Source organism: Solea senegalensis, unplaced genomic scaffold, assembly GCF_019176455.1.
Source record: "Solea senegalensis isolate Sse05_10M unplaced genomic scaffold, IFAPA_SoseM_1 scf7180000014414, whole genome shotgun sequence".
In the NCBI taxonomy this organism is placed as follows: domain Eukaryota; kingdom Metazoa; phylum Chordata; class Actinopteri; order Pleuronectiformes; family Soleidae; genus Solea; species Solea senegalensis.
In genome coordinates, this window is record NW_025321042.1 from 51,477 (window position 1) to 69,288 (window position 17,812).

The 17,812-nt window shown below is 40.2% G+C and overlaps 4 protein-coding genes and 3 non-coding genes across 7 annotated transcripts; 2 read left to right on the forward strand and 5 right to left on the reverse strand.

The window, feature by feature from the left end:
• The first annotated feature begins 21 nt into the window (after positions 1 to 21).
• Positions 22 to 1,429, forward strand: LOC122761202 (uncharacterized protein C11orf16 homolog). Its single transcript, XM_044016379.1, has 2 exons — positions 22 to 610; positions 1,236 to 1,429. Exons 1-2 carry the CDS (start codon positions 127 to 129, stop codon positions 1,427 to 1,429), a joined length of 678 nt encoding a protein of 225 aa, XP_043872314.1. The 5' UTR covers positions 22 to 126.
• A 69-nt stretch (positions 1,430 to 1,498) lies between these two features.
• akip1 (A kinase (PRKA) interacting protein 1) lies at positions 1,499 to 5,228 on the reverse strand. The gene is made up of 5 exons (XM_044016380.1): positions 5,121 to 5,228; positions 2,828 to 3,020; positions 2,667 to 2,741; positions 2,449 to 2,568; positions 1,499 to 1,898 (listed from the first exon to the last, which is right to left on the reverse strand). The coding sequence occupies exons 2-5, from the start codon at positions 2,984 to 2,986 to the stop codon at positions 1,746 to 1,748; spliced, it is 507 nt and encodes a 168-aa protein (XP_043872315.1). The 5' UTR covers positions 2,987 to 3,020; positions 5,121 to 5,228; the 3' UTR covers positions 1,499 to 1,745.
• Positions 5,229 to 5,975: 747 nt separating this feature from the next.
• Positions 5,976 to 10,505, reverse strand: LOC122761195 (60S ribosomal protein L27a-like). The gene is made up of 6 exons (XM_044016370.1): positions 10,450 to 10,505; positions 9,610 to 9,730; positions 8,455 to 8,518; positions 8,269 to 8,344; positions 6,741 to 6,915; positions 5,976 to 6,148 (listed from the first exon to the last, which is right to left on the reverse strand). Exons 1-6 carry the CDS (start codon positions 10,503 to 10,505, stop codon positions 6,020 to 6,022), a joined length of 621 nt encoding a protein of 206 aa, XP_043872305.1. The 3' UTR covers positions 5,976 to 6,019.
• LOC122761204 lies at positions 6,399 to 6,527 on the reverse strand. Its single transcript, XR_006358536.1, has one exon. It is a non-coding gene; the product is annotated as a small nucleolar RNA SNORA3/SNORA45 family (small nucleolar RNA).
• LOC122761206 lies at positions 7,013 to 7,141 on the reverse strand. The gene has a single exon (XR_006358538.1). It is a non-coding gene; the product is annotated as a small nucleolar RNA SNORA3/SNORA45 family (small nucleolar RNA).
• Positions 8,728 to 8,856, reverse strand: LOC122761205. Its single transcript, XR_006358537.1, has one exon. It is a non-coding gene; the product is annotated as a small nucleolar RNA SNORA3/SNORA45 family (small nucleolar RNA).
• On the forward strand, positions 10,245 to 14,092 carry LOC122761196 (zinc finger CCCH domain-containing protein 19-like; the record flags this gene model as incomplete). The annotated part of the gene is made up of 7 exons (XM_044016371.1): positions 10,245 to 10,360; positions 10,647 to 10,731; positions 10,961 to 11,100; positions 11,791 to 11,971; positions 12,065 to 12,672; positions 13,784 to 13,907; positions 14,018 to 14,092. Coding segments are annotated over exons 2-7 (1,194 nt in total), but the record flags the coding sequence as incomplete, so codon positions are not given.
• Positions 14,093 to 17,812: the final 3,720 nt, after the last annotated feature.

The following is a 17,812-nucleotide window of genomic DNA, read 5'->3' on the forward strand; positions in this document are numbered from 1 at the left end:
TCTCTTGCCACTGGAGGTACCAGGAGAGCTGAGGAGGCAGGGACAGTGTTACTGTGAAACACATCTCTCTAACATCTCAGTTTTTTTGGCCCTGCAGCTGACAGTGTTAAAGGTCTGCGGGTGCTGATGTGGAACGGCTGTGCCTCTCTGGTTCCTGACCCCCAGGTTCTACCCATTTCCGCCTCTCACTATGACAGGATAGTCAGGGAGCTCCAAATGCCTTCATCAGCCCAGAGTCAATATTGCAGCTGGCTTGGTGCTCGCACGTTCACCTGCAATCCCCAGCCGTCCTGCATCGACTGTTCAGCATCTGCACCGTGTTCCTTTCCAGCCACAAACCACTGGCCCTGCACAGTTCCATCCGACTGTAGGTCAACCCTTGGAGGAATGAATCAATCTGAGCAGTCAGGGAAACATAAATGGATGGACCTAAAAGATACAGATGTGGGGAAGAGCAAAAGTGAAATGCCCTCTTCCTCCTCTGCATCACTTACTGAGGAGGAGACCAGAGCAATATTTCCTGCTGGAGTGAAACTGAGCAGTAAGAAACAACGTCCTCCCTGGAGGTACTGGAGGATAACTGGGCCTGAGCCTCAGCACAGACAGCCAGGTGGGATCTCTACTAAATGACTTGATTTAATTTGTTTTTCACAAATAAAATAGCTCAAAGTGCTATGATTAAACTTTAAAACACGACAAAGCCAATGATGGACTGTCCAACTTGAGATATTTAAAACTGAACTAATCACTGGTAGACAGAACTGTTGATTTCTTTATGTGACAGATATTGATTATAGGGTAGTCATCCTACAAACTATTAGCAGCTGTCTCACTTTACTAGCACAATGTTGCCTTGACAAAATACATGTTATTTTAATTGTACAGTGCACTAATAACACTGGGCAACCCAAAATCCTAACAATATATAACTATACACAGGAAGAGAGTCTTGTGGTGCTGATAGACTTACTGTTACACGTCATGTAAACTCATTTGACAGTGGTTTGAACCCAACAGTCATTTGTTTATATTTAAAAGTAACATACTCAATCTAAACTCTGATTAGCATTTGCAGTAAGTCTTTTTTTAAACCATAGTTGCATTTGACAGAATCAACAAAACTGGCATTGTGGTAAAAACAACTATATTAGACTTAAAAAGTCCATGTTGCAGAATTATGACAATAACTAATTTAATCTAAAGGAGATCATGTTTCTTTTATTTTTCTTCTGCAGGGAGTGCAGTACCTAGGAGAACCTCTCAACCCCCGAGGTTCAGCTTCCCGGTTCCACAGATTTGTGCCTCGCCAAACCACAGCTCCATGTTTCAGAGACTTCCAGGTGGAAGAACAACAGCGCACTTCAAACCTCGACCACCTGTGGGACTGCAGACCTTCTCTGCCACTGATGTGACAACTGTTCTCTCATAATATGTCAGTGCATAGATGAACACAGTTGTACCCATAACACCTGTTAAAGAAACAACAACAAATTACATATGGATTTAAAAAAAATACTTTATTTACTGACAGTATTAGTGCAGATAAAAATACTGGTAAGTGCCACACACTATGCTTTAATACCAACACAATCTAATACTGAAGTTAACTGCAATATAAAGTATGGCTTCTCATTGTGCAGGATATAAAACTTTTTGATAAGAAAATAAAATATAATCTCAGTGTAAAGCAGGCAATACAATGCATGCAGTCAAGCAGTAGCATCGGTCAGTTCTGTTTGGTTTTATCAGAGGTTAAAGGTGGTGCTGATGCTCTCTCCAGCTCTGACACTGACGAGCCGAGTCTGCTGCTGCTGTGATTCCTCCGTGCTGACAGTGATGGCGTATGTTCCGGGCGAAACCTCGATATAGTAATCTTTTCCTTTTCCCGACACATTAACCTGAAGAAGAGACTTTGATTTTTACTGATTCCTGTAAAGATGCTGTTTCCAAAAAACTCTAGTCTAATTCAAAAAGCACCTGCTGAATTCAAGCTGATTTTTTTGACGAGAAGAGACACTTATTTTACTTTTGTGTAGTCAGTTGTATGTGAGATTCCTGATTCTACAGGCACATGATCTCACAAAAGCTGAGGGTTTACTAGAGACTCTGTGAAATATATATACTAGGGTTCCTGTTGTTATCATATACTAATATGGACCTATGTTTCTGAAATGAAGCTACAGTGACAATACTTTCTCAAGAGTTAATGATTACTGAAACTACAATGTCAGTGAATGCAGTTAATGAACACGTGGACACAAACTGGACAGAGGTGTGCTCATGTTTGTCCATGTAGGGACAATATGGACAGATGATGCCACATTTATGCCACATAGACTGTTGGGGAACGTATGACCAGTCAGTGGTTTTACTTAAATGGATTAATAAGTAGATTACACATAAACAAAACAGATGTCAGATGACTCTGATGTTTCAGAAAGGCCTTACATGTATCTGGGTTAGCAGAGCAGATGTCTTCTTCTCAGCAGATGGTCGAGTGTGGAACCTGGACACATGATTCCTTTCAGTGTCTGTGAGCTTAGTGCAACAGTCCGACCCATAGAACCTCTACAGCATAGACAGAATTAACATGTCAGGATCCACAGTTGCTCTGGCTAACAGCACAGACATCAGATAAAGGCTAATGCCTTCACAAAATCACTGACCTTGCACTGGTAGGTCGTCTGTGCCATAAAATCTGAGATGGTTGCAAAGGCAACATCAAGTTCTGTGTTGGCTCTCTGAAAATGCAAAAAAAAGAAAAAAGAGGTGAGCTAATATAAAACTCTTCAAAAACAATCCATGGACACTAAAAGCAAGTGGACACCTTGACATGGATGAGTCCATGTTTGTCTGGAATAGTAGGGGTCTGCGACGCACCACTGCTGGTCCAGTCAATACTACGCCTGGCGGCTCGCTCCAGCACCTCTCGGCCCAGACTGGCAGAGCGCTGCAAAGAAGACTCCAGCCATGCTTGTCTTGCCATGAACAAGTCAAGTACAAACTCAGTTGGTCTTCATCTGCATGGAGGAACAAGCACAGAACACTCAAATCACACAATTTTCAGTGTTTTTCAATAGCCAAAGTAAACCTCTTTTGAGTTTTGATGCCACCTGAAGATGACAGGTTTTCCAACACACTTAGAAGAAAAGGAGGTGGTGAGTTATATTCAGCTGCAACATGCAACTTCACCAATTTTACATACTTCACCAGTAAGTTACCCTCCTTACAGTGGACTATAGAGTAGTTAAAGGAATACTTTTTGGTTACGTGCCAACCAGTGACACTTTGTCAGAGGCTTGAAACTGCAACGCTAATTCTGCACTTTTTAGACCCACTCGCAGGAGGACGAGACCTCATTCCCAGAATGTAAACAGGGTCCGCCATCTTTGCGAACAGTTAACAGGACCAAGTGCCACTGGTGGGCACGTAACAAAAAAAGAATGAAGATATTTCTCAACTCAGGGGAAACTGGTTGGGAAGCACAATTCCTCAAAAATACTAACCCTATTCTAGTAATACAAAGCAAAATGCAAATCAGTGAAGTATTCCTTTAATGTTTTGACCCTCACTTGACTCCTAAAAATGATTTTGCAAATAATTTCATTAGTGCAATGCTTGACAGAAAAACTGCACTTCAAAATGATCCCCCGATCGTTCAGCACTGATATTTATCATTTAGTTCTGCAGCTAAGTCAACACTGAATACATTGGACGTGGTTCAGACTTGGACTTTGAGGTTGGTCACTGTGGGATCGCAGACTACACTGATCCTGGTGCTCTTGGTGGAGGCAGGGGAGACTCCACTGAGCCTGTGACAAAGCTGACATTACTGTAAAATTAAAAGGATTTATAAAACCTCTTTTGTCAAACTGTCTGCTAATCAAGCGCTGGGACAGTAGAAACAATAAAGTCTGAGCAGGAATTTCTTTATACATTTCGTATGGGGCTACGTAGTACATCTTCAATTTAATGGGAGATCAATACTTATCCACTTATCCCACAATGGCTGTGAATAGAGTCAAAACAAGAGGGTAGAATAGGAAATAGAGTCAAAATATGACAAGGTTCCAACTGGGTCACTGTGGACTGGCAAGTGGGTTAAAGCTAGTTTGGAAACACAAGGCATGGCTGCTGTGAACACTGCTGGCTTCTGAAGTCCATTCTACCCCTAACACACATGGTCCACCAGACAGCTACTGTGGTTAATACTGGGAGATGGACTTAAAGATAGTCACATGAGAAATATGCCATCTTAAAAATGAAGGTCTGATGTATTGATACACTACATAGATAAACATATTTGGCGACACATGTTGAGCACTGAATTCTGGTGTTTCAATCAGGCTTTGAGCTAGGCCCCTTATCTCCACTGAAGGATAATCTTTACACTTCAGCATACCAAGACATTTTGGACAATGCTATGCTTCCAACTATGTAGCAACAGTTTGAGGAAGGCCCTTATCTATTCCAACATGACTGTGCCCCAGTGCGAGGACTATGAAGACATTGACGAGTTTGGTGTGGAAGAACTTGACTGGCCTGCACAAAACCCTGACCTCAACCCCACTGAGCACCTATGGGATGAACTGGAACAGAGATTGTGAGCCAGGACTTCTCGTGCAATATCAGTGCCTGAGCTCATAGATGCTCTACAGAATAAATGGGCTTCCCATAGAAAATCTTTCTATTCTAAAGTCTTTCAAGAAACGTGGAAGCTGTTATAGCTGTATTAGGGTATCAAAGTACTGTATATGTATCTGAATACGTCATTACAGGCCCTGTTGGTGTAATTATATCTATGGGTGTAATGGTCGGGCGTCCGAAAACTTTTGTCCATATAGTGACAAGCGGGCGGGGAGGACTGCGCATGCGTGAGGATTAACGTCATATGTCACTTTCCGCTCTCAGATTTTTCAAGCACTTTCTCGAGATAGATGAAACTTCAACTCCTACATAGAATGCCAGCGTTTACCTCAAAGGTTCTGCGCTGTGTCAACAAATTCAACGACTGTTTACTTGTTCAACTGTTACGTGCAGGGCAACATGCGCACAACAAAAAGCATACAAACACATAAACACAGCGTTTTACAAAAGCTTACACGTCATTTATCAATTACCTTTGATTAGTCATCTTTAAGTATTCCACGCCTAGACAGCACCTGCGTGGGAGGAAATTCAGCTTTCGTTCACTCAGACACGCCACACACCGCTGTCTGTGTCGCTTTCGACAGGACAGGAAACGCTGTACACGTAACAGCGCCCCCTTTGTACAATACCTGAAATTACAGTCTCCATTTAGACCCAATCTGTTAAGTTTTGGACCTAAATAAGACGATTTCTGAACTTGTAACAGAAAGTGATCATCGTCACTAATTCGATTAATAGATAATTGTCACAGCCGCTGATGTTTTTAATCAGTGGGTTTCAAGTCAAAGTAAATTAAATCACTGATTTCAGTCAAAATACTGAATGCAATTCTGAATGTTCTCCCTTAGTTGCATTCTGCAAGCCTGACTTTAATTTACAGCTCATGTGCTGGACATATTCAAACCTTCTACGTCTCATTGTAGGGTACATCTAACAACAAGTACAAGAAAGCTGCTCTCCAGTTTAGTCTTTGCAAGAACTGCCTTCTGATAAAGTGAACACATTGTACATAAACACGAAGCCTTGTAAAAAAGACAAGACGGAAGAAATGCATAAAGATAAAATGTCCGTATGGACAAACACCTCTGACCAGTTTGTGTCCCATGGGGACACATGTTTAACTGCATTCACTGTCATTGTGGTTTCAGTACTCAATAACTCTTGAGAACATATTTTCACTGTAGCTTAATTTCAGAAACATAGGTCCATATTAGTATATGATAACAAAAAAAATGAAAGCAGTTTTCCAATTCTAGAAGATGGAAGTTATGCAACATCATAAATGCAAGCAGCCATTAGATCCCATAGAAGACATGACAAACGTGTTTCCACTTATAGTTTATTTTTGCAAAAAACACTGACAGGAACTTTATGCCATCAGAACACAGGCTCCTCCCACTGCCTTGATCTTCTCCTCTGCCTTTCGGCTGAAGAACTTGGCCTTGACGATCACAGGCTGTTTAGGCAGTTTGCCTTTGCCCAAAACTTTGTAATAGCCCTGTAAAGAAAAAAAAAATCCAGATAAATCAGTACACCACATCTTAAAAAACTTGGTCAAAAAGCCTCTCAACCGTTTCCATTTGGGCACAATATCCAGTCATGCTAAACACAAAGCCAACTGGATGGCAACATCATACATCAAATGAACCCCCCAATCACTAATGTGATGGCGGGCGAAGCAGGAACACCAGTAAAATATGAATATATATTAAATATTATGTACTATTTGAGCAAAATATGGTAAAAAAAACTGTCACTGATCATGTGGCTGACAGGTCAACAAAGAGCAAGTCAGTGAATAGGATCAGACTTTAATCTAAGAGGACTCTAGCACACCAAGACAATGAGTTGTGTCAAGATGAGACTCTAGTCTCTAAAAGTAACCAGTATACACTCAAAGACAACATACAATGTCAGAACTGACTGTATAATTATTGTCTGTACTAAATAAAACAATGCAGTTAACACATTCAATTTTCCAGATGAGAACACTAATTCCAGTGAGTTGTTCTTTTGGTCCAACAATTTCTGCCATTGTTTCAATGAGGAATAGATAATAGACAGCATAACAAATACTGGCCAACACTTACAGCTCGCACAGCATCAATGATGGGGGCGGGACCTTCAGGCTTCTTGCCATAGTTAAGCCTAGTCTGCTCGCTCACCAGCGTCCACAGCTTGTCCAGGTTGATGGTGGGACAATGAGTTGTGTTTCTTTTCAGGTGGTAATGTCTCATACCCACTTTACCAAAGTAGCCTGGATGGCTGAGGACAAACACAAGGCAGAAATTAGCTGTAGCTTGCTACAAGAAAGAAAGAGAATGTGTGCATTATGTACAGTTAGAGCAAAATATGGTAAAAGCTTTGTTGCTGACCATGTGGCTGACAGGTCAACAAAGTGCAAGTCAGTGAATAGGATCAGGCTTCAATCTAAGAGGACTCTAGCACACCAAGACAATGAGTTGTATCAAGGTGAGACTCTAGTCTCTATAAAAGTAACCAGTATTACACTCGACAAGGGCAACAGTATAACATACGAAGTCAGAACTGACCGCTTAATTTAATCTTCCCTTTTACTATAGCTAACGGTAGTGATAAATGAATACACAAGCTGCTAGTCTCTGAGGTGGCACTCCTAGGAACAGTCATTACTTAACAGTAAAAATTGGCATATGCCCATACAGTTTCGGATAGCTTGATTAAAATTGTTACATATTCATTAACAACTTTACTTAAGACATGGCAGTTCAGTGTCCATATTAATTAAGTTTCTACACAGCATCACTAAACTACATTTTCTCCCCATGGACATCACAGTACACAAACTGAGGAAATAACCAACATGCATTTAAAGCTGCAATTCCTTATCAAGACTAAAATGTTATGTTTGACTTAGACCTGCCCCATACTTGAGTATAATTAGCCAGCATTGGGCAGATGTGGCCCCTCCGGCCATCGTGGGTGCCTTCCAATTTTAGGCTGATTTGAACAGATTATCTAGCCAAATTATGCTGTAGTGCGAGTGATTAGACACAATTGTATCAGATTTCAGTATTTAGGTATTAAAGATATTTGATATTGACGAAAGGCACTTGGGACTTGAGCAGAACACCCCACAATAACCAATGAGCGCGAGTTGACCAGAAAACAGATGTTACATACTTCTGTTTAGAGTCATGCACATGTTTGCATTTCTCAGCAAAAGACATCACACACAAACAGCTATTAACTGACAACACAGACAGTCCGCCTCCATGTCCGTTTATATTCTGAGGTCATGATAAATCGTGCAAGTTTCAGTGACATCCCAAATCCGTGGAATCGTTCGATTAAATGCCAAGTGCGTGGTCCTGTGTCTTGACTGGATCATCTAGTCTGTGCTTTTTCAGAAATAAAACATTTAAAACTGGTTAAAAAAAATGTTGTGTCTTGTGTCTGTGGTCTCCTACGTTTTTAAAAATCAAGTCAGATTTGAAAATCCTCTAGTGTGGGGCAGGCTGTAAATGAACTATTACATGCACTGTTTGTCTCATGAAAACAGACAAAACTCCCTGGGAGAAAGCAATTTCAAAAAAATAACACAAGTACAAAACCAGTCAACACATGTGAGGCACCTACTATTTGTCGAAGTTGATTCTGTGGTGATGCATACCACCTGCATTACCACGACCTCCAGGATGCTTTCTGTGCTTGCCTGTTGAAATGGAAATGCTCATGTTCATTGTGTATCACATTAACACTGATAAAACACTCAATTTGCAATGACTAAAACCACCACAGGTAGACGAGTATGTTTATACTTACCAATACGACCATGCCCGTGGCTGACGTGTCCACGTAGCTTCCTGGTCTTGGTCTTCTTGGTGGGCTATTAGGAAAGGTTTTAAGAAACATTAGCTGACTTCATCTTATAAACATACTTGTGAATTTTATCAACACAAAGCCAACTGGCTGGCAACATCATACACCAAATGAACCCCCCACTCGCTGATGTGATGGCGGGCGAAGCAGGAACACCAGTAAAATATGAATATATTCCTAAATATTGTGCACCATTAGAGCAAAATATGGTAAAAGCTTTGTCACTGACCATGTGGCTGACAGGTCAACAAAGAGCAAGTCAGTGAATAGGATCAGACTTTAATCTAAGAGGACTCTAGCACACCAAGACAATGAGTTGTGTCAAGATGAGACTCTAGTCTCTATAAAAGTAACCAGTATTACACTCAACAAGGATAACATACAATGTCAGAAATGACTATATAATTATCTGTACCAAATAACATTGAAATAAAATTAGACTTCTACCTTTTACTATCGCTAATGTTAGTCATAAATGAATGCACTCATAGGCTCTTAAAATGGGTATACACCCACATTTGTCAACAACTTTACTTCTAGACACAGCAGTTGAAAGTGTCTGTGTTGATTAAGCTACTACACAACATCCCTACACTACACTTTACTGCACATTTCTCTTGTGAAATAAATACTGATACAATAAGTTATGTTACCCACGATATACGGAGTTCAACCGGTCCATCTAATGTCCCCGTTTACATGCTGCCTAGCACCCGCACAAGCTAGTGCTACTTCACCTGAGTTTGCTGTTTTTAACGATTAACAAACAATAGAAGCAATAACATTCGGAAAATGTCTACACCTGAAATTAGGCCACGTTTAACCAGAGTGTAGCCGCTTTATTTGCGCGTTAATTCATGTTCATACACAGACGGGACCACCGGGTTTACTGCTGCAGCCGAGGGCCGAGCTAGCGCAGTCTACCGCTCACAAATCCTTGAAATGTGAACGAATGACCACAATAACAGCCATGAACTGCGTACACGCGGTGTGTGTACAATATACTGTTATTCGGTTGTACTTTGTCAGCACGAACGGCCACGGATGGGCACAGATTTAACTCAACATCAGTGTTCCGACATTCATGATAACACCTACCATCTTGGAGGAGAGTTGAAAGAGGAACGGGATTTGGAAGTCACGCGGTTTTGTGCGAGATGTGTTGAGTGCAACGTTTCCTTCTTGTTTTGAACGCGATTTGCAAACGGGATCAAAGGCGCTTTATCGACACCTACTGGACTGGAGTATGAAAAAGCAGTAAAGAGAGAAAGAAAAACATTATTAACACCACCGTTGTTGTTCTTTTTGAGTTTAATAGTAAATAGACAATATTGACAGAGACGGCATAATATGATTTTTTTAAATATATATACATATATTTATATATTATTATCCACTTATTATACTTTAAGAGTCATAGAGGAAACTGGAGCCACAGCCTGTGCAGAAATGACCATTGCCAAGTGTATATTGTTGTTCAACCAGCATAACATAACAATATTTAATATATTAAATAGTCTGTTACACATTGTTCACAAATTCACATACCTACAAGTTGCTTCAACTGTATTATTCTATGTCAGAGATATTTTTAAATTATGTATTCATTACCTATAGATGTTAAGTAGGTTAATGTAAATATCACTTGTTTGCGTTGGCTCAGTGCAGAATTGTCACGGGGCTCAGGTTGAATCATCTTTCCACCAATCAAATCAACCATGTCCCTCTTGATATTGGACACATAGAACGGAGCTATTGCTCTCATCCTCAGTTCACATACACCCGAGGACACTTCACCTGCCTTTGTGACGCACAAATCTTGTTCAGTTTTGTTCACTCTCCCTGTCAGGTAAGACATTACTATAATTATACTTGATTCCAGTGTGTAATTCGTGTGTTGCAATTATTTATTATTGGTTATATGTCGTTATCACTCACCCCCTCCGGTAGAGATTATTAATATTTTCTATGGACACGGCTAAGTGAATTTTCATAATTCCACTAATTCCACTGCTCCCTCTTGTGTGGTTTTCTGTTTGTTTTGTTTCCTGATTTTTTTGCCCTCAAACATTGATCACACAGGAGATTTTGAACCAGCAGCTACTTCCATGTTTTCTGTTCTTTTTTTCACCCAGGGGGCCTGATGTCCTGGAGATGGCAGACCTGCCCCACAGATGCCATGGAAACTCTCCCCAAAGACGGGCAGCATTGTTGCCACAGGTAGGCAAGTGCATAGTGCACCTGGCACAAGAGGCCTGGTCATCTGAGAATAGTCTAAATCCAGAATCTGCAGCAATGGAGTTAAAGCTTCTCATCACAACAACTGTGTCTGTTGGTGCTGTAATAATGACAAGAGTTCTTACCAATGTAATGTCTAAGGAGAAAGTGAGTGCACATTTAATGATTTGTTTGACAAGAATGACACTCTAAGTCTATATGTTTCAAACAGCTTTGCATTAATGGCTTCTGGGAGATGAAAAACGAGTCCGGCCAGTTTTGCCATAGAGAAACTAGAGTGGCAGCACCATCGTCTGAGAAACAACCAGGTCAACCTGTAACAAGTGTAGTCACTTTCCTCAGGAGAATAAGGTAAACTGCATTTCAGAATGTTTACCTGACAGGTCAGTTTCCAAGCATTTAAATATCTAATTGTGAGACTGCAGATTGCCTATTGCTTTCACAAGATTATCAGGGAAAAATAGTGGCCTTTGCTGACCAGATAGGATGTTGTACTTCTTCTTTGAACTTTCACAAAGGGTTTTTGTTGCTTTTTTCTGGTGGGTCAAAATATCGATTTGGTGATATATCGTCTTCCTTCCTTGTAAAACATTTTAATTAACAAATGAATGCCTTTTAAAGCCTAAATTGTATATAATATGCTCATTCTAAGGCTACAAAAATGATGATACACTTACACAAACATCCTAATTGGTTATATATTCAACTTCTGATCCTATTCAGTTTCCTAATTGTTACACAATAGACCTATAAAATAAATTGATAATTTCGTAAAGGCAGAGGTTATGTTTTTGTTAGCATTTGTTTGATTGTGAGCAGCTTTACTTGAAAAGTGAAAGACAGATTGGGAAGACATTATTTGATTTTGGTGGAGATGTAGATTCAGATAAAGATTCATTTTTTTACAAAAACATTTATTAAAGATTTAAACTCTCTCAGTGCTTTCTTAAATATGCTCTCTTTCTGTACTATAAAAAAAGCTAGACACACCATTTTTTTTAGCTTAATAGACGTCAAATAAGCCCTCATATATTTTCACAGGGTTCACCCAGAAGCCCAGAGGATTCTGGGTAATTCCTGCATACCTGCTGTGAGCCTGGAGCGCCTGGACCTCCGGTCTGTGTGTTTGGCATCGCTGCAGCCTGTGGTGTCTCTGGTGCGACTGCCATGCCAAACACAAGCAGAGCTCCACACTAACGTCTCTTTGACTCGCCCTCAACAGGTAAAAACATTTAGATTTGGACATTTTCATTCTAGACAAAGAAGAGTTCTCTTTCATGATTTTTTTTTATTTATTTTTTATTCCTGTGTGTAGAATGGAATTCAAAATGAGCCGGATATATTAGAGATCAGAGAGGATCTAGCTGAGGCGACACCGGCTGAGTTATCTGATCACAGTCAACCAGAAACAACATCAATATCCTGGACAGAACCATATTCTCCTGACAGTTGCCCCTCTGAAGAACCTGAGCAGGACTCAGGCTTTGACTGTGAATCAAATCCGGATCAGCCTTACATCCTGTTTGACTGCGGCTCTGATGAATGGCAACTGGATGGAAAAATGGATTCTGAAACATTTTATTTGGATCCAGATCTGGAACAGACCATGGTGATCCAAGTGGATCCAGAACCAGACACAGATCTGAATCACTCCCTGCAGCTTGAGGACGAGACTGAAACTAAATGTGGAGTGGATGTGGTTCAAACGGGGGACAGTGAGGAACAAAGAGCGGATGTTTGCTGCCAACAGGAGGAGGCCGACTTGTCCTTCCGTCAGCCTGAACATGGAGATGTCACCATGGAGGTGGAAAGTGAAGATTTCTGTGCTGTTTGTCTGAACGGAGGAGATCTGCTCTGCTGCGATCGCTGCCCTAAAGTTTACCACTTGGCCTGCCATGTACCCCCTCTCATCAGCTCCCCACTGTAAATAATGCATCAACACCGCCCTCTGTATACAGTTATTAGCTGTATACACACTGTTGTAATGAGTCAAGCCTACAGTTGCTCATGCTGGATAAATGAAAGTCAATCACAGTCAAGCCAAGAGCAATATATCACATCAGACTGATTCATAAATAATTTTGATTTTAAACCAGTTGAGACTGAGCGTATCTCTTTTCTGAAACAGTCATCACCATAATCTGTCCCACTGTGACTGTTTCAAATCAGATAATCCTTTATTACAACAGCACAGAGAGTAAAACAGTAAAGGTAATAAATAGTAAAATAAACGTATACTACTTAATCCTATCAGATCCACACTCTTTACATTTCGTGTTGCCTGGCGAAATTACAGCAACAACAGTGCACTAGCAAAGCAAGATGGTTACTGAAAACACCCATGAGAAGTTTAAAAAGTGAATTCTAGTGCTCTAAAACCCAGTTCTGCAGTTTAGCCATGTTTCCATCATGGTACAGTTTAGTTTTGTACAGTTCGGGTTGGAACAGCGCGCTGACAACAAATGTGACGCAACAGGCAACAAAGAAGCAGATTTTTGGTTGTTTGTCTCAACAAAACGTTTTCTGTGGCCCAATCAACTGACTGTCGTGGCTCTAGCTCCACCCATACCGTACCTTTCCTATGGTACCCCAAAAAATACGTACCATACGAACCCTTCAACTCCGTGGAAACATACCATAATATGACATAATATGACTATTGCTTGAAACAGGCATAAAAATAATGTTACATCATTTCTGTTTATGAAGACCAAACAGAGGCAAACCAAAATAAATGACTAGTTTACGCACTGCAGCTTTAATATTAGAACTAATAAAACATACGATAACACAACACAATGTAAAGAGTGTAAAACACAATGTAAAGAGTGTAAAACATAAATTGTACAACATCGACAAGTGAGATAATGATAATGGTAATGACGTGAGATACCTCGACTAAGACGACAAAAAAACCCACAATATCATAACAAAAAAATGTCTCTCCGTGTAATATATGTTTTTAAAGATAATTTACAGTAGTTTTAACTTCCTGTGAAACGGTGAAATAACACCAGTCTTGTGTGTCCTACAGAGGTGACTGGGAGTGCACATTGTGCAGATCTGACCAGGAGCCTGCAGAAGCCTACGACTGTGAGAACATGCAGTTCTATGGTGGAGTCAAAGCTCCGTACACTTTGTCCAACCAGGACCAGAGGGTGAGCTGCAGTGAAGAATCCGGTTACGGATGCTGATCATAATAATATTAATAATATAAAGTGAATAATTACAGGTTGAAATCGATATGTTTTTGTGTTCCCACCTGCAGAGATGTGAGAAGCTGACTCTGCTGTTGTACTGTCACCTGCTCAGCGCTCCATTTCATGAACCTGTCAGCCCTCTGGTCAGTCCAACAGATTTACAAAGATCTTAAAGGTCAGGGATTTAAAAAAATAACATAACATGTATACAAAAATATATAATGCTCTACTTGTAACCACTCAAAACAGTTCCAAGTTTTAGAAAATATAGTTATATGTACTGTACTTCTACAGTACATACAAATACAGGAAAGAGAGTATTAAATTTATTTATATAGATAGTGAGTTTTTTCCATGTGAAGTTTTCATTGAAATTCCTTATAAATGTAAATTATTTGTGAAATGACCGTATCTACACTTTGATACTTGACACTGTAGATCAGACATTCCTCTGACCAGACAGACTAGGGATTAAGACCAGGGAGACATCTGCTTTTTTTTTTTTGGATGAAGACTGTGTACCATCTTGGAGGTTATACTGATAGAGGGAAGAGGAAACAAGGCAAGGAAATAAAACCCCTTTATCATTTGTGACTGCAATGATGATTTTTATCAGATCTGGTTTCGATCTGCACTAATATTAAAACGACAAACAGGTGAACATGGCAGTTTTGTGACCTGCTGCTTTATTTTTGGCAGTCTTGAAGCAGAGTCTGCACTATAATCGGCACCTTTAACAGTGTGACAATATGCATTGTTTAAATAGTGATCTAAAACTCAGAAATCGGAATTTGAGAGAGAGAGAGAGAGAGAGACCAAAGTGAAGTCTTCTCCTGTGTGTTGCACATTTGTGGAGTTGAACATGATTCAGTGGAGAAAAAAAACCCCGCATGGACAAAGTCCTCTACTGGCAAAGAGAAAATATAAGGTATAAGGGGGCCTCTCACATGCAGAAGCAACAAAAAGCTTGGCAGAAGCTAGAGGCACTTCTGGGTTTGGGCTTCTGTTGCACCTGTCATTACCAGGCAAGAGATGTCTGGAGTGGCTGCAGTAAGAAAAAAATAATAAAATGAAACCAAAAACAATGGATTACCAGTGCCACTTTCCCTCACCCAAGCTTTGTTGTTCAATTCCTGGGTGGAGAAAAAAAGAAAACAATTTCTTTGTCCAGGCCCATCCTACCCTTCACCAACTTCAGGAGCTTTGGGTGGAAGAAAAACTTATTTCAGAGCGAACAAAGACTAGTTTGACCAACTATTCTGGCCCAAGTATTAAATGACACGTTGAAAGCGCTTCATCTTGGTGCGACAGGTACATGCCCAGAAAAACAAGACGCTGCAATGAATGTGCATCGCAACCACATTGCTCTTGTTTGTGTGAGCGTCTGAAGTCTGTCTCTGTTGAAAGTAATGTGTCTCCTTAAGTCACTCTTTCCACCCTGAACGCAATTTACTGATCACCAGCACAGTGACTGAATGTCTTAGAACTTGTGAGGTTGTTTACTCTGTTTCATTTCTAAGCCGCAATTTCCTGATACAATCAACTGTGATTTTGATTGTAGCTGGTAGACGTTCCCCTATCCCGAAGGTTCAGTGATCAGGTATGTGTCTCATCCTTCATATGCCACAATGAAAGGCTGATTGTATCATAGCATCATGACTTGGCTGTCCCATTTGTAAGGCTCCTCCAAATGCAGCGGACAAAATGAATGTCCTTCCATCCCAAGAAACAAACAGATCCAGATAACAAAAAAGACAAACAGTTCTAATCTTAGCATTAATGTTTACATTCCACAATGATCTGTTGACAGGTTACACTTTACAAGGAAGCAGTAAATATGATCAGAGATAATCCCACAAGTTCTGAGCTAGCGCGGCTCCTGAGCAAGGCCAGCAAACCTTCAGCCTTCATGGTGCACATTTTACACTGTTTTTGTAACTTGGGACCAAATCCTATGGCTAACAGCTGCATTTAGCCAGGGGCTAACAGAACAAAACGCCTAAGGCCACTGTGGAACTTTTCTCCCCTTTGAGAACTGTGTTTACACGTGTTAACTAATATCATTTATAATGAGCACACGTCAGAGCAGCTGAAACCAGCTCTTGCCATGCTTGGACTTCAAATAGTATTTCATCAATTAGGACCACATGTTTAATGTTATGACAAAAACCCTGTATGGAAAAAAACTTTTTTTTAATGCAACATATTGGTATTGCAAGTTGACAAGTCTGTTTCATTATGCATGGGCACTTCATTAACGCCGTTTTATTAGACAAAACTGAGCAAGCAAAAATTGATTTTAATTTAGTTAAAGGGCCACTTCACCAAAAGAATATATCATATTTTATTAATTTCCAGCGATAAATGTGTAATTTGATCATTAGACTGTGGATCTAAGACTCATGTTTTATTCCCAACAGAGGAACAACAGGGAAAGTTGGGATTGAATAAAATAGAATAAAATTGACAAAAGGTCAACGTCAAAGTCACTTCCTTTAAACAAAATAAAAGCCCTTCACTGCTCTTTACAGTGTTTCTATTAAGTTTTATGAGTAAAAGAAAATGGTCAACTGTAACCCAACTCTGAGTTAAAAGTGGGTGAAACAGCCCTTTAAATTGTAGTTATAAAATCTGAAATCCAACCTCATTTGGAACAGTAGCAATTGTTATTATTGTTCCAAATAATCACATGTCTATCACAGTTGAATTCTTGAATTGTCTAGTTTTAGCCAAGCTGCAGTCTGATGACATCAAATCATTCAAATATATTTTAAAGGTGACATCGAATGCTTGTATCACACATATATGTTAGTTATGGAGGTCTACTTACATATATGAACTTGTTTTCATGGTTATAAACCTACTAGTCGCTGCAAACGAGCCGATCAAAATATCTCCTCACTGACGCTCTCGTCAGCCGCGCTGTTTCAGACCAAAACCACACCCCCAGAATGTGGACTGTTTTGTGATTGGCCAGCCAACGAGAGCCTTCCCACTGTCCTGTGATTGGCCAGGTACCTGGAAGTGACGTAATAGATAGGCCAGCTCTCAGATACACAGCTCCCCCTCTGGCACGGTGGATGCTCTGCATCTCAGCAGCTACAACGAGAGTAGTTCTTCTTCTGCGGTTGAATGTACGCAACCGGATGTGCCCGGACTAGTGCCCGCACCAGGAGGCGCTATGGTGGTGAGGATTTCTGATGACGACATCAAATTAAGGAAGTGCCGATCCGCTTCGCAGAGCCCAGGAAAACAATACAACACTATTTTCTCAGCAGTGGCTGAACTGTTTGTTCTGAAACTTTAGCGTTTCATAAACGAGGTAATGACGCAGATACACACACAAATGCAGCGTTAATTGGAGCTTCCGGTCTATGTGGGCTTTAAATAAGTGACATTACAGATCCATTCAACCAAAATATTTTTGGTTTAAAATATTTATTTTTTACAATGTAGACTGTGCTGTATGCACTGACTATATTCAGGTTTGGTCATGTGGGCTGGGCTAACTACTTATAGATACAACACTGGTGGATCTCAGGTTATATATAGGCTATGTTATTTACAATGACAACATTTGTGTGCAGCAACTAAGCTGTTTGATAAATTGTAGTTAGTGCAAATTCACATAACATGAACAAGGCTATAGGAATGTGTATAAATGCACACACGTCTTTTTTGTTTACCCAGTGCCTCATTCCTGAAAACAATAAACAGAAAACCTGTATTGTGGATATGTTGCACAAGCTGTCTCCACCAATAGCATCTGTCATATTTCATGCACACATCAGATTTACTTCAATCCAATGGAACTGACTAACACACTGCTGACCCTGAATGTGCACATTACTTTCACATATTTT